At 37.7% G+C, this 24,443-nt stretch overlaps 2 protein-coding genes across 12 annotated transcripts in view; one reads left to right on the top strand and one right to left on the bottom strand.

Moving 5' to 3' along the window:
- The window catches only part of GPATCH2 (G-patch domain containing 2), a 103,919-nt gene extending 88,136 nt beyond the window's left edge, over positions 1-15,783 (bottom strand). For 2 of the 5 annotated variants that reach the window (NM_001031046.2, XM_015283656.3), the window contains exons 1-3: positions 14,572-14,801; positions 6,789-7,499; positions 2,684-2,745 (exon numbers count right to left, since the gene is read on the bottom strand). In NM_001031046.2, coding sequence (NP_001026217.1) covers positions 2,684-2,745; positions 6,789-7,499; positions 14,572-14,627 — 829 coding nt within the window. In that variant the 5' untranslated portion in view covers positions 14,628-14,801. Of the gene's footprint in view, positions 1-2,683; positions 2,746-6,788; positions 7,500-14,493; positions 14,802-14,895; positions 14,973-15,508 lie in introns of those variants that run through there. The other 3 variants (XM_040697051.2, XM_015283655.4, XM_046938773.1) reach the window with 3 other exon arrangements.
- SPATA17 (spermatogenesis associated 17) overlaps positions 14,256-24,443 on the top strand; it is a 189,531-nt gene continuing 179,343 nt past the window's right edge. For 5 of the 7 annotated variants that reach the window (XR_005858125.2, XR_005858126.2, XM_040697417.2 and 2 more), the window contains exons 1-3: positions 15,008-15,121; positions 18,868-18,957; positions 21,093-21,174. Coding sequence is in view for 5 of the 7 variants with exons in the window: in XM_040697417.2 (XP_040553351.1) it covers positions 15,054-15,121; positions 18,868-18,957; positions 21,093-21,174 (240 nt within the window). In the remaining 2 variants the exon portion in view is untranslated. Of the gene's footprint in view, positions 14,392-15,007; positions 15,473-18,867; positions 18,958-21,092; positions 21,175-24,443 lie in introns of those variants that run through there. The other 2 variants (XM_040697419.2, XM_040697420.2) reach the window with 2 other exon arrangements.

The raw sequence follows: 24,443 nt of genomic DNA, 5'->3' as shown, positions 1-24,443 counted from the left end.
CTGGGGGTACTGATGGATGGGAAGCTGAACATGAGGCAGCAGTGTGCCCTCGCAGCCCAAAAAGTCAACTGTACCCTGGGCTGCAACAAAAGAAACATGGCCAGCAGGTCAAGGGAGGTGATCCTGCCCCTCTACTCTGCAGTAGTGAGGCCTCACCTGGAGTACTGCATCCAGGTGTGGAGTCCTCAGTACAGGAGAGGCATGGTCCTGCTGGAGCACATCCAGAGAAGGGCCACAAAAATGATCCATGCAATTGAACACCTCTCCCATGAGGACAGGCTGAGAGCTGAGGCTCTTCAGCCTGGAGAAGAGAAAGCTATGAGGTGACCTGAGAGTGGTCTTTCATTAATCAAAGGGGAGCTACAGGAAAGAAGGGGACAGACTCTTTAGCAGTTTGTGGTGATAGGACAAGGGGAAATGCTTTCAAGCTCAAAGAGGGTAGATTTAAGTCAGATATAAGGAAAAAATCTTTTACAGTGAGGGCAGTGAGGCTGCCTTTTCCAGCTTTGTTTCTTTCACCTAGACTTCTACTTTGTTTTAAAATCAGATTTATTTTCTCCTTCCTTCAATATTTTCAGTTGTGCGCATCTCAACTTTGCTATAAATTAATACATAAAGATGAAATAATCTCATCAGAGAGAAATAATTCATAAGAGGGATAGAGAAAATTCTTAGCATTATTGGGGGGGGGTTGGCAATAAGCATAGGTAGAAAAAAAGCAATTTTGGTTTTGTAGTAGGATCTTGATAGTATTTTCATGAAAGTCTTCACAAAAATAACACTATAATGTAGATCTAAAAATGCTTGAATCAGATCCTGCATCAAGTTAATGGACTTCTAATCAAACCCATAAAATAACTATTGCAAATTAGAGAAAAGTAACATTTTGTTGTGACATTGTTTGTTCTATTTATATTCAGGAATAGTACTTCAAGTTTAACACTTTCTTCTTGACATCATCGTAAATTGAATCGAGATCCAAAAAGCAAACAGACACAAAGAACTGCAGCCCTACAGCAAAGAACCAACACCTTTTTCAAAGTAACATTGTAGCAGTGAAAGAATACTGTTGTTCACTGATCCCTCCCCTTTACTCCTGCCACAAAATAAATAAAGGAAACAGAAAATAACTGACATTTACAAAAACACCATTCAAAAACTTAAATAATTTAATTCAGTACTTAAGAAAAAAAAATATTGATACAAACGTATCAGAAGGGCACTTCAAAAATGCATAGCAATGAAATGGGTTAGGTCATCTTACTACAGAATACGCATTTCCACTACTACGGAATATGCTAGCTTTTACTTCCTTGCACAAAAGCAAGCAGTCTGTGGCAAAACACCTAAGAAAATATGTAGGTCACTCTGGAAGTAATGCTTCCTATTTAATTCCATGGAAACTACAACAGATAGAAAGAACACAATAACACTACTTGATAAAGCAAGTTCACAGCTACAAAACAGCATTTTTCAACATAGTCAACCACCACCAAGAGCCTGCACACTGTGCTTGTGAAAATCTGCATGACCATCCAGAACACAGCTTATATTTCATGTTGCTGTTGCTACTGCTCAGATGCATCACCCACTGCCTCACTGTGCTCACATTCACTGTTTGGTTTCCATAAACATTCCACAAGTATTGATGAATGTCAATGGATGCGATATTTTCTGCATGGAAGAATTCAATTCCACCTCTTTGCTTCATTTGCACTTTCACTTCAGATACCATTTTGTCAGACTCTGCTGCCATCTGTCTCACGACAACAACATGTAATGGCACATTGGTGGGAAGGTTCAACCTCTACTGCCATACCAGCAACATCCACCTCTGACATTGTAGGCCAACGTAACAAAATAGGAGGCACTACTTTAGGAGCAGACCTAGTAGTTTCCAATACCACCAACTTAGAATCAACAACATAGCAAGTCTTATTTACCTGAGAGACTATTTTTCCTTTATTTTTTTATATTGTCAAAAATTGCAGATTCCTGAACTGTGAGTTTGGCCAGCATGCTAGCACTGTGCAGGTTAAACGAGTTGCACTTAAAACAGCACAGAGAATACTGATCTTGAAAACTTGAAAAAAACCCACAAAATAATAGAATACTACCCTCAATAGTTATATCACATAACAGTGTGATAAGATCATGTATACTAAAGGAAATTTTGAATCTTTACTGCATTTTAATTTAAATGCAAGTTCTTCAGAGAGGACAGGCTTTAAACAGGGTACAATCTGTGGTCAGTCAGACTGATAATATTGAGTGGTTGTTTAGTAAATGTCATCTCCAGATAAAAACAAATACAGAAACTTAGGGAAAAAAAAAAAGAAAAAAAAGCAGATTAAAAATAGTCTGAAAGGCAGTATTATGATCATATGGTCTTGTCAGAAAAGTGGAGCACTCAAAGAATTAAAAAAATAGTTTAGATAATTAGAATATCTTCAAAATATTTTTATAGGTTTAAAATATCAATAAGTTTTTTTTTTTAAATTAAGTCATGGGTTTGGAACACCCTCTCATAACATTTCCAAATCTCTGAAAGAAAGCTCTATTTCAGATCCTTAAAATAGTAATAGCAATTCAAACAGTAATTAACTCATGAAATAACTTGTAACACTTAGTGGAATTTCAACTGAGGTTGTTTGAGGGGTGAAAGGAAAGATTGTTTCAATACCTTGTCTTCCCTCATCGTTGGTAAACAAACCAGCATCACTGCTGCTCAGACTGCTGGATTCACTGTAATAAGAGAAAGAAAGAAACAGATCAAAAGAACAATTGATCTTTCAGTCGTAAAATGTTAAGGAGAAAAGGCTGTGCTCAGATGGAACTTAAGCACAACAAAGATCAGAAAGAAAATAGGATTTTTTTTTTTTTTTAATCAAACTGCAAATATCCCAGTTCCATTAACCACAGAGTATTATTTTTGGCACATAAAACCACAGGAATCTATTGGTACCCTGACAGTAGGCCAGATGTGACTGCTACGAGGTGCTGACACAATTGATGCATTTTATTATGTGCTTCCATCAAATGCTCGCTGCTCCTTTCTTATGCTATGCATTTCAGCCTGATTCTCAAACACTGCTGCTCAATAAAATAGGAAAAATCTCAATCAAAAACAATCTATGCTTTCCTTCAGCATGTGAAGTACGGGAATCTGAAAAAAATACAAGTTATCTTTCTAAATCTCACTGGCAAATAATCTGCAAAATACATTGCTTAAGGATTCACAATATATTACTGTCTCACTGAGAAAGAAAAAAATCTAAAGCACTAGTAGCCAAGTATATAAAAATAAAGGTTATCTTGAGAAAGTTAGCATGGTCAATGCTCGTAACACCACCAAATGAACACAATGCCAAGAAAGAAACAAATAAAAGAAAACAAGGTACAGATCACTCCTCCACAATTTCAGAACATTAAAATCAGAACACCTGTATACACTATGCATGTAAGTTCTCTCTCTCAAAAAAAACAAGACAAAAAAAAACCCAACAGATCCATCAATGAACTTCATTCTTTACTGTACACATATTGCAAATAAATAAATAAATAAAATATTAAAAAAAATAAAAAAAATACTCCATGCATCTCTAAAAACTTAGAATATTCTCTTTTCTTTTAATAATACAGCTCACTATTTGGTGAGTTTCACCTAGAAGGGATTTTTGTAAATCACTTGTTTACTTTCCGTTGAGTAAAGCAGGAAGTAATCTCACCAGAAGTTAATGATGTTTCACTTACAGTGAAACATAAAGCAATTTGGGGGAAAAAAAATAATCAGTTCACCATACGTTCAAATTAAAGCTGCAAATACTACAATTACTCTCAACATTACACACAAGCTGTGTGTGTAAACAAACCACAAGTTCCTTTTACATTTCTCTGCTTACCTAAAATCATTCCAACACAACGTGAAACAAAATGGTATCAGGAGTCAATAAGCAGCGTGAAGTTTCTTGTTTTATTCTCATGCACATAACTTTGAAGATGAAGTCCTCCTAATCATTGCTGCATGTTCTGCTTACATATATTCTTACTACATATGCAAAACTTATACATACATCTTTTATGTAATATAAACAAAACAGAGACTCAAGCACTTGATTTGCACGGTTGTCCTAAGCAGAAGAAAGGTGACATATTACAAGTGTTGATATTGTAACTATCTTTCATGAAGGAGACCAAGACTTAGGCCTTCTGATGCTGTGAGTGCTAGTAACTTTTCTCTAACAATCATCACCAATTTAATGACAACACAGATAGCTTTACTAGCCTTATATTTAGTTGCATACAATTTTACATTATACATCTCTCTAATGAAAAAACACCTCCTTTGCATGGATCCTTCCTGCCCACTTATTTTTGTTAAAATGAAAGGTAGGAAATCCTTCCAGCCTTAGTATTTCTTTCATTTTTCCCCCACCAAATTTTCCTATTATTCCCTATCCTGGGAACAGAGTTTTTTCTGTGTGTTTGTGGTTTTGTTTGTTTGTTTTCTTAAATATGACATTTTAATTGTGCAATTATTCTTACTGAAGGACTAGCCAGTTTACAACAACAGAACAACTTGGAGCTTTCAAAAATGCCTTTTTCCCCTCCTTTGTTTAAAAATAAATATCAACAAAAAACATTAAATTACAAACAATACAACACTGCCATATCCCACAGCAATCAGTGTTCATTATACTCAGGCCACAGATAGATAGGGCAGGAGCTCTGCCTGAGAAAATTGCAACACGGCAGTCAATGAACAAAAAGTCACAGATTCCCCTCAGCAATAAAAAATAGCAAGCAAACACTTGCAGGAACACCTGCAATACTGAAAAAGCTTTCAAAGCTTTAATTACACATTTGTGGAAACAAGGAAAAGGAAATAATCCTCTTAAGTCATCATTACTAGCCAACTGTCCCCTTGCCTTTTGGTTACAAATTAATCTTGTCCCAAAAACTGAGCAGTCACGGAGCAGTCACTGAGCACCAACTGGCACGCTGCTGGGTAAGCATCTCCTCTATTAAAGGGCTCAGTTGAACTGCTCTCATTTTCCAAAGCAACAGTTCAGACTTCTCTTTTTAGTCACTTAAATAGCAATAAACAAAACAACAATCAAACAAACAACAACAACAAAAAAAAAAAACCCAAAGCTTAAATAGAATTAAAATATCTTCCAGAACTCCGTATATCACCAAATTTGTCTGAAATTGACATTAAGGATAAGGGGAGAAGGAAGACAGGCTCTGATCAGAAGTCTCATTTCTGGTGCTCAGAACCAACTGCACAGGAATTCATCTCCCGAATCATTTAGATACTGGCATTGAGAGCCAGAAAACTGAACCCCGAACTTCAAAGAAAAAAAAAGTAGGAATCAATATTAAGAAAATATTTTAAAAATAAAATTAAAAAAAGCGTGATATATGCACATAGCATGAAACATGCAACAGTTCCTCTCTCCTAGAAAGATTTTTAATCATCTGTCTTTAGACACTGATCCTGAGGGAGGCCAATTCCCTCAATCAAAGAGGGAAGTGTTCTAAAGGCTCCCTGATGAGACATACCTCCGACTTCAATGTAGAAGTGAGATGTCTGAAGCTAAACTGGCTGCCAAGTAGTACTGCTTCTGTTCTAGTAACTGAGACATACGGAACACTTTTTAGAAGTCAAGATTCACATTGCTTTTTCAACTGTTTATGATCTGCTGATGAGAGACAATGCCATCATGTAATTAAACAATTCAAATAACTTTTCAGACAATAATTGGAGTTAGTCACTTATCAATACTGGTATTATTACTGTAACCAATCTGTCTGCTCAACAGCTTGTAGATAAAATGTCTAGGAAAAAAAAAAAAAAAATCAAACAAAAAACAGAACCAAACAGTGACAGTAGTTCTGTCAAGCAACTGATCAGAGTTATGTGTTCTAATAGGAGTCTTTCTTGTTGACAGTTCTGTATTGAGATCCAGACACACGGGATAAACATAATCAGGCTTACCAGGCCCCACAGGTAAAGTCCCTCGTGTATGGTGGAAAAATGACTTACACCTTACTGTGTTGTCAAAATAGTACTTTCAAAACAATTACCATTGTAGTATGCCTGCTGTCTGGAATGGATGGATGAGGTGTACTGCCAAAGGGTCATCATTCCTCCATTTTTCTGATGGCAAGCTCAGGTGTTTCTGAACTGTAAATTGGTTTATGCATTTCATAGATGATGTATATCCTTAGCAACCTGCAGACTTTTTATGCCCATGACACAGAAGAACACGCTGTCTAAAAGATAAACCTAAATACTGACGGCCTTTCTGATGAAGAGATAACAACCAAAGCATAAATGTCTAGAAATTAGGAAAAATCTTATTTTTTGCCTGTGAGAGCATCTGAGAACCGTTTCCAGTTGAAATACTCAGAAAAAAAACCAAACAGGACATTTCTATATTCTGTCATTGCTAACCTTGAAACAATTATGATGTACTATTGCTTTGTTACTCCTCTGCTACTTGACTATTTTATGCTGGATTCTGTTAACCTGATCAATTCAGCTCAGTTTATATTAAAAAACTGCAAATTTTTGTCAAAAAAAAAAAAAAACCAAGAAAAAAAACAAGAAAAAAACCAAAAACAATCAACCAACCCTAAATTTACTTGTTAAACAGATGCCACTTGTACAAGCAATTTAACTTTAAATGAAAGGAAAAGGGCACAAATATTTCAAATACTACTAATAGAAACATAAGCAAACCAGTATTATCTAAAGCTTCTGTAAAAAGAAAAAAAATAACCTGTCGCTCATGTTCTCATCTGAGCCCTTTTGCTCCTCATACTCCATTTTGTCCTTATTTGCTTGGTTCATTTCTTCATTTTCTATTACTACTCCTTCATCCAAGATTTCCGGTCCTTGTCGAACTGCAGCTACTTTTCTCTTCTTCACTTTGCTCTTAGAAAACTCCTGATGTTGGTATGATTTATTGTCATTGTCCATTTCTTGATCTCTGCTATCCTGATGCTGAGTTATTGTCAGTGCATTAGAAACTTCGGATGGCAGATCTATTGCCATCCGTTTCACCTTTCTTCTCCTGCGCAAAGTTCTGTTTCCTAAATTGTCCACAGCCAAATCTGGTTCATGCCATAGAGGTCTTTTGCCTCTAATGTTATTTAAGTTTGAGGAAGGCCTGCGTTTAGCAATCAACAACTGGTCATCAGAGTCACTGTGGTCTTTCTTGTTAGTATGATTCTCCCTGTAATCTTTGCTTGATTCTTCTAAACTGGAATCAGAACCTTCACTTAAACAGTGACCAGTCTCCCAGGGATGATGGGTGGTAAATGAACGCCTTTTTCGTCCTCTCCTTTTTCTTGCCTGTCGCTTCAGAAGACAAGAGACACTTCGAGAATGATCTCCAGTATCAGCAAAACCTCCTCTGGCTTGCTCTGAACTTTCTTCCAGTGCTGAGACTAGGTCGTGAACCAGCTCCTCCATAGTCCTACTGAAATGCCTATATTTTCCAAGAGGAAAAAAAAAAAAAAAAGATAAATGAATCTAAAACAACTATTAACAATTTTATATAAGAAGATCATTTTAGTCACTTTAGGCAATGTATTCCTATTGCCTACTCTACAAATGCTGTTGTATTTCTGCTGAGATCCAAATCCTTCCCAGTCAGTTCTACAGAACTTACATCGGTTTATTCTCCTTTTCAAAGTTACCTTTTTGATTTTCTGTTCTGGAGGCAAGAGCAATATCTTTTCTCTCTACTTGCTTTTTTTATCTCATCATATTTTCATGACTTTCAAGGATTGTACTTGGTGATGGCACCACCATAGTAAGAACTTAAACTGCAAGCTGGGAGCATCTTTTGGTGTTATGAATGGAAACCGAATACATAATATTCTTCCCTGGTAGTGCACTAGAGAGTTCTGTTTAAAAGTTGTCACTGGGATAAAATATTTTAAGGTTAATTATGTCTTGATGATAATTAGATGCCAAAATTAAGACAGTTATCCTTTGATTTTATTATTTTTTTTTTAAATAGTGACTAATTCCATCTTTCCAAATAATTCAGGGAGGTGATAGTAAGTAGGGAGAATACCCTGCTGAAAGTAATTCCAGAGTATTAAACGCAAAGTTTCCCACCGTGTCGAGGCACTAGCATCAATAGAGTCACACACTTGTGTAAGAAAAGGGATGCCTAATCACAGTGTCCGATTACTGACTTTGCCTTTTAAATGTTTCACTCCTCCCTCCTCAAGTTTCTCTAGCATTTAGCACACCTAACTCAGCACACTTTGGTAACTTCACCCATACACACCTACAAAAGGAAAACAACAGACTGCTGAACTCTAATCCTGCTCTGAAGGCAGTGATCCTTCTCTGTAAATACAGTGAACAGGTTTCCACACCAATATATAGGGGGATGATTTTTGTTGACATAAAGCCAAGAAGAATATTCATGCCCTTCACTCCACTATGTCAGTTGATTAATATGAAGGACTCTAAGTATTATACAGTGTTTAAAAGCAAGATTCTTGGTTTTGTAATACAACTTAATGACAGAATTAATAAGTAGCTATCTATCCACATCAGCAGAGCTGCAGACATTGAGAAATACTGTACACATAGCATGTAAGTTCCCTCATTCACCACAAACTCTGAAGTTAAAGATGCTTACGACAGTAATAACTGAATAGTCAGGAACACTAAAGCACACAAATGTTAAATATCAGAGGGACTGATGAGTATGCTTAAGAACAAATCCAAGTTGGTCATGAAAACTCTTACCTAAAGAAATAATACATTTTCCTTTTACACAGTTTTCACAAATACTTAAAATTTCAATAGCAAGCTCACCAAAAGCAGTGCTAAAAACACAAGATCATTTTGAATTCCTGAAACTACTCTGTCAATTGCATTTATTCTTTGTATCTTTTTCTAACCTGCTATAATCTCTAGTCCCATTACTCTCACTTAACCTAACATTTTCTTTGTCTCTTAGTACAAGAGAATCTTTGCATTATCCTGTGAGAAATGAAACAGCTTTGGAAGACTGCTACAACTGTTTTTAATCCTTGTGTTCCCAAGAATCAAACTCTCTACAACTCTCTTTAATCCATTTGGTTCCCAAGAATCAAAATCTCCATAATCATTCAAAAGCAGTCTCAAAAGTAGGAGAAACAACATAGCAGAAAAAGTGTTTCAAATGAAGCGATAATTATCTGAAAACTCAGGGAGAGAAGTGAAAGTCAATTAATCTAGAATTGACTTTTAAGTATGCAGCATTACTATGATTTAAAACTAATTCCTGCCTTTGGTTCCTGAAGCTTCTCTTACTGCATGGGGTGGGTTTGCTTTTTTTTCTCTTGTAGTAGATTTTACCACAGTGCATTGTACTTCAGCTTTTTAACCTCACTGCACTTTCAATGTGTCAGTGGCTCACACTAAAACTTTACTTCTGAAGAAAACAAGAAATCTCTCCAATGTTATTGGAGCTCCCCTTTCTCTTGCTATGATCTCACTGGCATCGACAATCAGACAAAAGCAGATTTTTGTTCAACTGTTCTAAAATTAAAGAACATATGGCTACTACTTTATCAGGCAAACCCAGCTTTGTGCATTGATCATGTAGTATACTTTAATCATCACTGTAACAAAAATATTTGCGTTTGAAATAGGTTGAGAAACAACTGTGATAATGGGAGTCAGACAAAAAAGTATTAAAGACATTACATGTGAGTCTCAACTGTATTCTCTAAGACAAGAAATTTCAAAGACTGCAATAAGGAACACAGAACAACATACTGTGATAGATAAAATATTAAGTTGAGCTGTAGTTTAGCATGACTCACAGCAGGCTATAAAAATGCTGTTACAGCAACAGCCAATAGTTAGCAATAAACAGTAATGTCCTCACTAGGAGAAGATTCTATTTTACTGTAAGAAAATATACCTTGCAAATATATACTGATCTTTACAATTATCTTTAGCAATTTTCTTGTAGTTCACTAAAGGCTGAGCGATTTCTTCTCTACCCTTAGGAAAGCAGACGATAAAAGTTCTGGTTGCAGGAAACAATGTAACTGCTTTTACCTACTCCAAAACACTTGAAACAGTTCACTTATAGCATTAATATTCAGTATAGAAACTACTAATAGAAGTAATACTATTTATTCCATTAGGCACACTAAGCACTTGTTTTTGCAATACAAATCAACTATAATATTTCCTGTTCACTTCCGGCCTAAAACACATAATGTAGAGCTCTGGCTGTTCATGAAACATGTAACAAACATTTAACACACTGACAGGAGAGCTAATACAGTTGCACATCTCTTAAGAAAAAGTTACATCTTCTACTGACAGCTGTACTTACATTTACTTTCTAGTTCTATAGATTTTTCTGTTAAATAGACAAAGTGTTCCTTGCAGCAGAAGTTATGCCATATCTGTCTCATCAATTCTGAAAAGTATCCATTGATAACAAATCCAAAGAAAAGCAGTTTCCTCAGATCCATGATTTTTGCTGCCTTCACAATCAACCTTGATCACAAGCTAAATGCACAAGAAAATCAAGTGCTCCCTTGCACATTGGGTTTATAAAACCAGACTTATGTAATCTTGTCTCACACGGATTCCTTGCTGTCTTGTAACATGGTTGTATTCACACTGCACCTTTATCTGCAAACAGGTATTAAATCAAGCCTTTTTCCACCTTGGAATTTATTTTTTTCAAAACAGCGGTTTTAAGACTATGTCAATGCTGCATAAAGCTGAAATTTGGAGTGAACAGATGTGAGCTTCTGGGAGGATGCAACAGATGAAAAAATCTCACTGCCCTGCCAAGAGAATTTACTGATTCCAAAGAACTCTCTCTGCTCTAGGGATAAGCATGAAGTAGAAATCATATCAGAGCAACATAACTAAGTTTAAAATACTAAACAGCTAAGAAGATACCATAGTAGGCAAGGAAATAACTGTTATATTTTATGGTATATAAATTTATTGTATATAGAAGAAACAGAAGTTGGGCATCCATTATTTAAACTCCTCAGCCATCAAGTGGCCATCCCCAACAGGAAGACCCTGAGCATCCAGTTCCATATCTGCACCTAGCTACATCTTTACGTGTTCTCCACAGCACAAACAGGTTTGCAAAAGTTACACAATGACCCAAATGCATTCCAGTCCTGTACCAATAACCATTACAGTCATAGCAGCTAGCACTTAAGCAACACAGAATCCCTGTACTACTCCTAAGTACCTGGCCCAGTGCTTCCTGTGAAGATCAAGAGCCAAGAAATTCAGAGTAAAATTGACATGCCAAGGAAACTCCAAGGAAAACTCCATACAAATGTAACTTTCATTTTAATGAATTCTTTAAAATCTGAAAGCGTCAGAACAAACTTACAAAAATTATGCCTCAGAAAACAATTATTTTGAGTTTCACATAAGACAATGTGAACAGGTATAAGAATCAAGGACTCTTGAGACAAGTCAGGATACTGTGCTGACACACAATCTGTGTGTCTATCTATGTCTGAAAAAGGAAAAAACAAGCCCCAAATCCCAGGCTATAGTTCACCTTTGAGGTAGGGAAACTCTCTTTCTGGAGGAAGATGTGTGTGCATATATAAATCAGTTTCATGAACAAGCAGAAGTGCAGAAGAGCCTCAAAAAAAGGAAATTTTACTTAAGTCACGGTTCTACAGTTATAGATGTACACCTACTACACTTGCTGGAATTTTGAATGAACTAGCTTTGATATCAAAAGCATAGCTTCTAGATGATTATCTGTACAAACAACATTTTATTCCTCAACTTATACATTAAAGTCCAGTCTCAGTCCCGACTCTGCATTTGAGAAAATACTTTAGGCATGGTTTAGGAATTCCCCTACATTTGACCTATATAAGAGAAAGTTATTAGTATACAAGGCATGATGGAATTTCATCAGCTGATTATGCTGCTGGTCCCCCTAGAAATTTAGGCCAAACAAATCTGTAACTATTTCCTCTGGCTTTCCTTCAATTGCAATTTACCTAAGAAGGAGCAACAACAAATACTGTCAAGCCTTTTAAACAAAACTCTCCACTCATATTTAACAGTGAAGAAGTATTCAGTACTGAGCAATGGTATTCAGTCAGAAAGATGCTGACATTTAATAACGCTCTAACACAAATGAATTGGTCAGCCAGAAATGAGATTTGGGGCAATTTATCATGAGAGGTAGCAATTCTTGTAATACTATTGCTGCCATTTACTGATATGCTTGCCCTTTTCAGATGTATGACTTCATTAATTAATTGTCAAGGTGGAGAATCACATGAACTGTCAGATGGTGATAATTTGCTGTACCATCAAAGTCATCGCTTGAAGAATCAGAGTGCCCAGGAAGTATCCAAATTGCAAACTATTCCTGAGTTGCCATAGGTACTCGTAGGAAAAAATGAAAAACGTTTGGCTTCAGAGTAGATATACTAAAGTGAACAATTCTGCTCTACAACAGTTCAGAAATCATCAGCTTTTTTAGTGCCTTAACATTTTTACTAAGATCAAGTTCTTTATTTTCTAGCATCGAAAAATACTTTGCTGCATTTCAATCAAAAAGGCTTCTTTTAAATGACAGCTTCCAGAGCAAGGATAAGAAAAGTGCAACTCTGAGGGACTGTTAGAATTTTTAATGGATCTCCCTTCAGAACTACTGAACTACCAGTCCTATAAATTGCAAGACATCAATAACTCTCTCACTACTGAATTTCTCTGGGCAGTGTATTTGGACAAGCAAAATCATCGCTGTCTGAGGACAATGACAGGAGTAGATGTCAAAATCCCATAGCCTGTTTTGCTGAACATTGATTTTAAAGCCTCAGGAACTAAATTACTTTACACAGACAGAAAATACTAAAACTTGAAGACAAATGACAAGTTAACTCTATAATGAAAACTTTCTCATAGTAAAGATACAAGTTAAGGAGGTCTTAAGCCATGTTTCTGCTATATGCAGCATGAGCAATAAAATAAGTATAGTTCTGCCAGAAAAGCACACCTCATTCTCTGAAGTGTTATGAACCACATCAACAGAAGTTAGAGTAGGCAAATACAAATGCTAATATCGCTAGTCATAAGTTTTCTAGAATTATGTGCTATCTAGGCAAATACAATCCTAGTTAGAAAGTCTTCTCTTATATAAAAATATGAGAAGCCATGAAAATACCCACAGGAAAACAGTGATGCTATCAAATGAAGTGGAGGAGTTTGCTACATAAAAAAAAAAAAGTACTAAAGCCATCTTCCTCCTCTCCCCCATGCCCCTATAAGAAACAAAGACAATGATAAGAGCAAATTTGTTAAAGATCTGGGAACTCTACCTGCAGATGTTTCTATACGGAAACTCTCTCTAGAAAAAGTAGCAAGGCCTCAAGCCAGGCCTGGAATCATCATCAACATTCAAGAAAAATAAACAAAATCAACAAACCAAATAACAAAAGCAATTCATCATACACCTCTCTACTTCTATTAGTGAAAATGAAATCAACTGTAAGTTCCCTACAAGTTATACATGAAATACTAAAACTAGTGTGCGGGCAATTAAAACCAGCTGGTTGTGAAGGAAATGAAACCTGGTTTCCAAAACTGGGATGCCTCACATTCATCAGGGCTCCCCACAAATGGCCTTTTAATCTCCATTGCCTGTAAATAAAACTCGCTCTTCCATCTTCTGCTACTGTGTTAGCATTGTCCATAGTCCAACTAGAGATGTAATAAAACCTTTGGAGTCACTGTGCTAATAAAGATTCAGAGAATCATTAAGGTGGAAGGATCACTAAGATCACCTACTCCAACCATCCCAACCATGCTCACGTCTCTCAGCGTCACATCCACACATTTCTTGAACACCTCCAGGGATGGTGACTCCACCACCTCACTAAGCAGCCTGTGCCACTGCTTTACTGCTCCTTTTTGAGAAGAAATATTTCCTAATATCCAACCTGAACCTCCCCTGGTGCAACTTGAAGGCATTCCCTCTTGTCCTGTAGCTGCTACCCAGCAGAAGAGGCCAACCCGCACCTTGCCATGACCTCCTTTCAGGCAGTTGTAGAGAGCAATAAGGCCTCTCTGACCATCCACTTCTCCAGACTAAACAATCCCAGTTCCTTCAGCTGCTCCCCAAAAGATTTGTGCTCCAGACCTGTCACCAGCTTTGCTGCCTTTTGTTGCCCTGTGCTGCCCTAGAATTTGGAAACAATCAACCCTGGAACCGCATTGTAGCTGCACCTGCTATGCTTCCGTTGGCCACTGGCCAAAGCCACACTTGTTGATTCTCGGTTTGAATCAACACGGCCCCAGAACAGCAGTCACACCTCGCTGGACATCTCCGCAGCCTATACCAAGAGGTGAGGCGTTCGGCAGGTGTACTGCGGTGAAAAACAAAACCCCGCAGAGTATGGGCACAGGCCGAGCCCGGGGCATCTCACTCCCAGCACTGAGCCCCATACCCGGCACGGCGACGGCGCTCCCTCGGCGCTTCCCCTCCCACCCAAGCGGCGGCCCCGCCGCCCGCGGCCCGGCCTCACCAGCTCTTCCTCGCCGCCGGAGCTCGGGTCGGGTTGGGCTCGGCGACCCGGAACATGAACCTGGCGCCTGCCCCGGCCGCTCCCCAGGGAGGCTGGCGCCGCTTCGCAGAGACTGAGCCGAGGGGAGCCGCCACGGGGGTCGGAGGCTGGCGTGAAGGATCGGACGGGGAGGACACGGACGACCGGCGCTGCTCCTCAGTCCCCCATGATGAGAGCCCGGAAACGGCCGCGGCTCCGGCAGGAAGGCGGCCGCGACCATCTCGCCTCTCCCTCTCACCATCAGCACCGCCGCACGCGCCCTCCTGCACCCCGCGCCCTGCTTACAGTTCCTCGCGGCTCCCGCGCCGCAGCGCTCCCGCCGCCCTCGCGCCCTCCGCTCCTTGCTGCTAGGGCCGCGGGATACGCCTCTCCCCCCCGCGAACTCTCAGAGTGGTGCGGCCCCGTTGCCATGGCGGCTGTGGCGTCGGAAGGGCGGGGGGAGCATGGCTGCGCTGGTTCGGCTGGAAACGAGGCTCTCGCGGCTGCGGGAGGAGTATTTCCTCAAGAACAGGTAATCCCGGAGGGATGGGCTGTGCATCCTGGTGCTGGGCTAGGGCCGGCTGTACCGCTGCCAGCCCCGTCCTTCCCCGGCTGCGAGATGGCGGTTGTTCCCGCCCAAAGCGGCGGGCGTTACTGTCCCCTTCCGTGCTGCCAGAGGGTCTGAGGAAAGCGAGCAGCAGGTTCCCTGAAGTGCCCGGTTAGGAGGTGGAAATAGTCACCGTCCTTCTCATCCCCCACGATAATTTTGTGGGAAAACTGGCATCGGGAGAGCCTCACGTGAAGTGCTGAAGCTGCGAGGATCCGTGCTCTCCTGGGTCAGAAGTGTGACTTTTACTCGATGTTTAGCTTGCGCTGCTGAAAGGTTCCACTTTGTTTATTTATTTAATTACTTACCTACCTATTTATTTACTCACTTTAAGCATCTGAAAGTCCCTCAGTCGTTGAGACAGCTGATGGTTGAGATCCTCGGTGTTTGAAAGTGCGCCTTGTTGCTGTGCCAGATCATGCAGTTTGACTTTGGTCCTTGATCTTTTGGTTCTGGATGTCTGTCCTCTGCAGCACCCAGAACAGGTTTTATGCTTCTCCGTCAAAGGAAGGAGACACCTCCTTTGCTGGGATGTCCTGGGACAGAGCACCATCTGCCCAGGCCACCTGTTGCCATCCCCTTGGCCCAGGGATTCTAAGGGGTTTTATGACAGCAAAGGCAGCAGCAGACAACTCATAATGGATTACGTTTTAGGAAATAAGATGTTTTAAGACCTATTTTATTTAAGACCTATTTTATTACTCTGTGAATTTGTATTGTAAACCCAAATGCACTGTATTTATTAGTGCATGGGTAAGATTAAAACTCACATATTTAGGATAGTTGTTTTACTTTTTCTTCACTATTTAATGCAGCTTTTCTTTCAGAAAGCAATTACAACACCATTACCATCAATAACACAACTGTAACATTACTAAAAGTTAAGAGTTGAAGTTCTGCCTGCATATAAAGTGTTCTGATACTTGTTCTTTTGCTGAACTTTAGTTCATACTGTTGCAGCTGTACACACAGCAGTTGGCTATATGACCTTCTCTTATGGAATCATAGAGTCGTTTGGGTTGGAAGGGATCTTATAGACCAAGCTCCAGCCCTCCTGCCATGGGTAGGGTTGCCAACCACTAAATCAGCCTGCTTAGGACTCCTCTCAGCATTTTGCTTCAGTATACTTAAGCTCACTTGAGAATGGTTGTTCAGCTGAGCCCAGTGAATGAAGGATATAAAGATGTGGAATGCTACATAAATGAAAAGATCTTTTGCTTAACTTTTAAATGTAACACATAAAGTTTGGGCATTGAAGTATGCCAATGTTGCAGTAGTCTTTGAAGTATTTTGTGCAAAGTGAAACAACAGCTTTCATTTCCACTGCAGAACTATTCTACTTACAATAATGGATCTGTTAAAATTGCCAAATCTGGGATGCTCTGAGTACCAGTGTGTGTAACCTGTGTGTTCATTCACTATCCACATGGTTGAATGATATTCATACAGAAATCAGTGGTGTTTTAAAAAGAACTTTGTGAAGTCCATATTCTGCCATGAAGTATCAGGTTCCCCAAGGACTTAACTTTATCTAAGGCATCAGAAAGTGAGTGCAGAAGAGTATAGATTGAAAAGTACTCAGTTTGTTGGGTTGTTTTTCCGTATTAATTGTGCTGTTTCCAAGTACCTCCAGGAGTAAAGCCTGAAGGGTTTAGGTCTATGTGTATCAAACAGATTTTAAAACAACAACAACAAATATATATATATACGTCTTTCTTTACTTATCTGTCAAAACCTAAAAGCAGAACTTTGTAGAACATGTAGAACAATGCAGAAACATCAGAGCAACTTGACTTAATGAGACCCTGGTGAGAAATATGTATTCTTGCTAGAAATTGCTGCTGCAGGCAGAATGCAGTAATTGAAGTGCCTGAAAGTAAATCCCAAATGAGAAAACCTTTACCTTTCAGAATGCATTTCCTGTTTGAGGACTCTGCATCTGTTCAATTAAAGATCAGGGCAGGCTGATGGCTGTAATGTCCCACCTGTTGACTGTGGTTAGACCAGCAATCGATTTAACCTGGCTGTTCTTCTGATCTTAATGATGTTCCTGTCATTCTTTATCCAGAACTCCATTTTGTGTCAGAGTATGGGGTCTCCTAAACTGTCTACCTTCTTAGGGAAAGCACCTTCCTAGGGAAGGACTTGCCCAATCATAACACAATGCAAAGAAGCATTAAGTCTGCACTTTCTCACACTGAGCATTAGAATATACAGGATATGTTAGTGCACTTATTTTGTCATGAAACTACTTTTACATACTGTAATATCTGTATGTCAGATTTTGACCTTTAATATACCTTAAAAAAAAAAAAAAGTATTTGGGAAGTATTTTTGACTCTTCAAAACTCTATTCTTGATCTGCTTAAATAAAAAAGATCCAGCTCCTCTGCACTGGAACTCACAGTAATGATTTCTTCTTGAACTCTCTGAAAACTCACCTTTGTCTCTTTTAGATTCCTTATGTGCCTTTTTGCTTTATCACAATCACTATTCTCCTTATAGACAGAGTCACAGAAAGAAGACAAGGAGGCAGGAACTATCTCTTGGAATTACTAAATAACTTTCTGATGAGGTCCCTTTGCTTGTGTTTCTTGCCCCATTTCTTTGCATGCTTTTTGCTTGTACTACCTAATGTAACATGAGACTTTGACAGGTAATGGTTCTTGAAGATCTCTTTGAGGTCATCAGTTCTCCATCTAAGTCTATCTTGCATCTTCAGCTGCCTGACCAGTATCTCTGTAGATAACCTTTCTTCTCATGTCACTTAAAAACAAATTCTTCATCTTTCTCTATATCCTCACTTCATCGTCAGTTCCTCTAGCATCTAAACTAATCAATCTTGCAGTCTCAGCATGTTTTCTACTCCTTTGTTTCCTTTTGCTCCCTCCTTCCCGGCCTGCAGCACACACCAATGATCTGCCAGTAACTTTATCCTTAGTAAACATGCGATATTTACAATGATGACATTGACTATAGTTAATTTATTTAATATCTCTGTAGCTACCCAATTTCATACACAGCTGTGGGGGCTTTATAATAATTCAGGCCTACTTACTGATAAAGAATTATCGGTATTTTTCAGCTCCAACAGAAGAGGCACATAATATAACACGGGTATTCAGTACTGTATGAGAATAAGACTTACACTCTTGCAAACCTTATGTCATTTTAATGTTGCAATAACATAGAGTGATGTTTAGTTTTCATATCCTTTTAAAAATATTTTAAATCTGTACTAAGTTGTATCATAATTTGGGCTCATTCATGCATTGTTTTAAGGCAGTTTGTTGTGTTTTTCCATTATTTTCTAATCCTTATAGTTTACTTTTTTTTTTTACATATCGATTTCATTTAGCTGATTTTAAAACCTTTAAAACTGGTTGCAGCCTATTGAGTCACTAGTTCTTTTCCAGAGACCTAACTCTGTTATCTTTATGCTATATGGCTAAACTAAGTTATTATTATTCTTTCTGCAGTAATATTGAAGTATGTGGACTTATAATTTTAGTTGTGGGTACAAAAATCCAGCGAAAAGGATCATAAACTACAATAAGAAATATTTTGAAAGAGTTTTCTGTTTTGGTAGTAAGTTGTTAAGCTATCAAGTATTATTACTTCTTATGTTTTCTATGATTACTATAACTTGCTACTCCTTCTTGTATTATCAGATCTGTGGATGAAGACAGAAAAATAGTGTACAAAGCTGCTGTCAAAATTCAGAGCTGGTTTCGAGGATGCAGAGTCCGAGCCTATCTCAGGTAGTATGTTAGACATATTTTAATCTGTATTTCATTTCTGAACTTCTTTCTAAAATTTCTCATGGTATTTCTTGATTTTAATAAAATGAGAACATTTTTAAAAATAAAAAAATCTATCAAATGAATAAAACTTATGCTCTACTCTAAAAAAATATTAATTTTTGATTTTCAGAACAACATGCGATAAAAATGTCAAGATGCTAATAAGCAGATAATAAGTAGCACAGAAACAGTCCATCTTCAGAAATAGAATCATAGAATCTCCAAGTTGGAAGAGATCCACAAGGATCATCAATTCCAACTCCTGGCTCCACGTAGCACTGCCCAGAATTCTAACCCTGTGTCTGAGGGGGTTGTCCAAATGATCCTTGATCTCTGGAAGCTCAGGGCCAGGACCACTGCCCTGGGCAGCCTGTTCCATGCCCATCACCTTCTGGTGAAGAACCGTTTCCTAATCCCCAACCTGACCCTGCCTGGACGCATCTCCATGCCTTTCCCTTGGGTCCTGTTTCTGTCACCAGAAGAGATTGGCACCTGCCCCTCCACTCCAAGAAGGAGTACTCAAATCTCAACCTCACAGATTAAAAAAGTTGTAATAATTGTTTTGGATTCACATACTACAGAGAACCATTGGTGATGACTACACATCAGGACACATTTGCCAGTCTTTCTCATTATCTGTGAATAACTTCAATTTATTTTGATACCAATTCATAAGTCAAACCTTTAGAATATAATTAGCAGTCCCACCAACACTATACTAATAGATCCTAATAGATAGAAAGTATTAAATAAGAGATCTCAGTGTGACTGGGGAAATGAGAATGTTCCTCAGATGTGCTGTTTGCAGTGACTTTTCATATCTCAGTTACTGTGGACCTTAAAAAAAATTGCCTAGTGAGCACTTGGCAACTGAATTCATATTGTAGAAGATTAAATTCCACTGCTCAATTTGGCCAAGTCATGTTTTGAAATGTTTCATTACATATTTTTTTTCCGGCTGCAAAACAGAGATCATAAACAATTACTTTGGTCTGTAAAATGCCCTATATAATGTTTGGATAAGTTTTTTGGAAGTGCTGTTGGTACCTCCTCCCAGGAGACTCCTCCATTTTTTGTGGTCATTAGCCCAATTGGTCAAACTCATTTACTTGAATTTCATTATCTTTATAAAGCTTAAGACTGTGAGGGGTAGGGGTTGTTAGATTTTTCAGTTTGACCCCTTACCCACAGTGGCAAAGTATTATATATCACCCAGACATACTATGTCAATCCTAAATAATTGTTAGACTGAATAGCATTAATCACTTAAAGGCCAATATTTTTTCCATGAACAGCCATTATTTGCACTTATTTAAAAAACAAACAAACAAACAAAAACACTGGTAATCTATTGTCCGTTGTCATGTGTGTTGTCACAGGATGCAGCCATGATATGCATGTGTTTAGCAAGGAAACAAGCATGGTATTTCGGCCCTTCAAAGAATATCAGCTACACCATTCATGTCAAAAACCCCTCCAAAGACAGACAAGAGTAATCAGTGCCCCTCTCTTTCTAACATGAGTGACAACAGCACACTGCAGAAGAAAGTGAAAACTCAAGTGTCTCTACCAATGTATTGTGTAGAAAAATGCTCTTCTAAACACAGGTCTATACTACCTAATTGCACGTATGACTTTTGTAACATAAGAAAAAAACAATGTAATCATTATGAGCGTGTAAGCAGAAGTAAATCAGTAAATGGAGAAGAGCATTTACTCTGCCTCTGTGTACACAGTGATCCTTCTAAGTGAATGCCCTCTTTCCAAAGATGGATGGACTTAGGAGCACAATTTCAATACATTCAGTTGTGAGCGTTCTGAATTAACCTCCTGAATTACCCCCGTGCTTTGAATCATGTACTGGGAAGGCCTACCTCCAATGAGTGCCTGTAGCTGTACTGAGCAGCTTCTATGTTAGATGTTCATAGGTAAGTAGTACAAAAGGTCCCTAGAATAGATTCTGAAGTGGTTAGATATGTTGGTTAAAAAAGTTCATGGAACTTCAGTTTGGAGTATGGATGGATATTAGGAAATAATGCATTTGCAGTTGTAATCTTTCAAAATAATATATTTTTAAATATGTTTAATTTTAGATATCTGAACAAAATGGCGATTTCTATACAGAAATGGTGGAGAGGCTATCAAAGCAGAAGATACTTCAGAAAAATGATTAAGGTAGAAAACCAGGTTTAAAAATCTTGTTTGCATATTTATGGAATAAGTTTGGAGTAATTCATTTACTTGCCTTGAAATTTAAGAGCTGAAACTTTGCTTCTTGATACATGCAGTCATGTACTTAATTGTTACCATAATGAAAAGCACCACAAATTTTTGTAAGCCTGTTTATGATAGTCAAATTAAGTTAGTTCTAAAGTGTTTGCAGCTCTGGAGTATCAGTTCCCAGTCCAGCAATGAGATCTGCTCATGTAGAAGCCTGCCTGCATGATGCTAATGGCAGGAGTGGAGCTTTTCAATGTGATTTTTTGTTTGTTTGTTCTTGCTGGTAGAACTTCTAATTCTGAAAATAATATAAACCTGTATCTCTACGTACCACTGTTCTATACTTTAGTGACTTAAATCTCTTACTTAATGAACCTTGAAGTATTTGAGGTTTTGCCTTAAGGCACACAGCAGATCACAGTCTATCTAATTCCCTTGAAAGAGGGGAAGATAGCGAAGTATATGACAGCATACTAGCTGAAACCTTTTTAACGGGTTTAGGAGATTAAGAAAAAGCTAATTTATCTTTAACTTAAAATAATAAAGTTTTTAATGAGTAGTTAACTTCTGTAATTTGCCAATTTGTGTTAATATTTTACAGTAATTTTGGCTTGTTAGTGATTTATTCTTGATGAAATTTTTTAATAGTTTTATTTAGTCAAAACTGACAAGTCAAGCAGAAGGAAAAAGCTGAGCCATTATAACTCATATGTTACAGGCTAATGTCCATTCCTCCTACTAAACTATGTTTTTATGCTTGCAGACTTGCATGCCTAAAACTTATCTCTTCCTCCCCTACAATTATCAGTAATCTAATTAAAATTTTACCTCTTCCAGCTTACCTGGCTTAATTATGTCATCCTTCCAGGCTGTGATTCTCTGTCCATCTTCTAAAACACTCCTATTTATTTATTTATTTACTTTAATATAGGCTAGATAGCTGTGTAGTTGGACTGGATTCTGCTTTAATATGAAATTAAAAAAAAAAAAAAAAAAGAAAAAACTTAACTGAATATTGTCCTTGAATCTAGGGAAGTTTGGTTTCTGTGCTGTAATGTATGACAAAACCTTAAGCACACTGACTTAAAACATATTCGAAATTATTCAACAAATTCATGCAGTTTCTGGCATTCATCTAGTATTAGCCAGAACATTAGAGAAACAGTATCACCTCAGCAAGTGATGTAGAGCAATCAGCATAGAAAACCATATTTTCCCACAAATGCCTCAATTTGTGCTTCCTGACTCATCAGAGAGACTGAATAGCCCAGCCTGATAGGAAGCCAACCTGAAAACTATACAAGTAGCAGATAATTTTGCCCCTTTAGACTGCTGTAATCTATATTGTCTTTTCTCAGACATTCAAGTTCATTCCCTATATTCATCCCTATTTTTCCACACTCAGTGACTGGGTTAAATTGAAAAAAAATTAAATGAAACAAAAATCTTATCAGTGGTTAAATGCAATTTTTCTGTTAAAAGATCACTTAATATTCACGTTGAACTCTTACTAACAGTAGTTGTAATGACTCATGATAATGAAATGCAGTAATATGTTTGATGTGATTGTTTCTTAAACACAAAAAAATTTGGTCACTTCAAAATTTCTCTTCTGATAATGACTATATTGGTATCTGCTGCCAGCAAACAAGGCAAAGCATATGCACAGAATACCCATGATTCATAGATAGTAAATCATTTTAATGATTATATTCAAAATTGTGAAATGTGAGTGGTACTGATGCGGAAAATAACAAAGGCTGAGGCTCATCAGATTGGCTGTCCATATGTGCATCACTACTAGTATTTCATTTGTTACTCCTCTAGTGCCTCTTCTGTTGATTTTTAACATTCATTAACTTAATAAAAAAATCTATTTATAGAGTTTATGTGACCAAAGCTATGGAGCTTTCTATATTCTAATTAGCAGCTTTGGTTAAAAGGTTTCTTTCTTAACATTTATATCAAGTTAAGATTAAGAGCTTAGCTACTGTAAGTTTCTTAATGCCTCTGTTACATTGGTAGTACTAGGTTTTGAAAGTCTTGAAGTATCTGCAGGAACGGATGAGTTTTAAAACGAGGCAAACACCAAAACATGAATCAGTCTATATCTCTGTGTTCCATTTTATAATACTTTCCAAAGACAAGAAATCGCCTGTTGAGGCAAATGGAATTCATTATTAAATGAAGTTGGTATGCATGGTGGGCTTGTTTTCAGCTCCCTTTGGAAGAATATATAGATGTAAAAAGTATTTTATGGTACATAGTTTGAAACCATCTTAAATAATTTAGCTTCAACTCAGTAGCCAGTTTTAAATTCCCAGATTAACAGGAATTAGTCAAACACTTATTTCTTCTACAAAAAAAAGCATATTGGCTCAGACCAAATGATTGTTCTTTCTCTATATCTGTTTGCAATCGCAATTCTGGTGTACAGCTAGTATTATCTGTATAAATGCAAAGAAAACACTGATCATGATCAGAAAATATTTGTGAGTGATCCCCAAACGTGTTTTTAAATAGTAAAAAAGGAAAAAGACTAAACACAAAAGTTTATACAGCAAAAGTTTATACACAAAAGGATTCAATTTTGGAATCATAGCCTTTAAAGTAAACTAGTAGGGAGATCTGTTCATAAACCTCAAAGATAGATACAAACAATACGTAGGGGAAGTGGTGGTGGTTCATGTGGATGGGATAGTGAGATAGTTCTTCTCAGAGAGTCAGCATGAAAATGTAGCCTTGGAATTGGTGTCCAATCATATGATGGGAGGCAATGATCATAAACAGAAATGCAGGAAATTGCACTTAAGCATGAGAAAAGTGGACATAAACAGGTGTCTTGTGGATAAGAGAGGACCTTGGATTCAAGGATAATATTTTGTTTACTAGGAAAGTACATAAATATAGACTTGAATTGAAGCACGAAATAATGCTTATACTTTTGTGAATAGGGATGAACACGTTATCCGTCATTTGTAAAAGCAGAGTTTACTTTGTTGTATTCTAATCAAGATTAGATCAGAATTTACTAGAGAATCAAACTGTGAAACAAAATGATATGAGCAATTCTCCATTTGACTGACTTGTGATTTAAAGCAACAATGAGTAAAGGCAGGAATGTGTAATTCCCTTTCCATTATGAGTGATTTTGTTGAGTAGTGGTAGTGTAAGGCATGGATTTGTCATGCCTATGTGAGGTGTGTATTCACAGTCTAGCTGCC

Source organism: Gallus gallus, chromosome 3 (genome assembly GCF_016699485.2).
Source record: "Gallus gallus isolate bGalGal1 chromosome 3, bGalGal1.mat.broiler.GRCg7b, whole genome shotgun sequence".
Classification (NCBI taxonomy): Eukaryota; Metazoa; Chordata; class Aves; order Galliformes; family Phasianidae; genus Gallus; species Gallus gallus.
The sequence above is the reverse complement of the archived record's forward strand: the minus strand, read 5'-3'. Positions and strand labels throughout refer to the sequence as shown.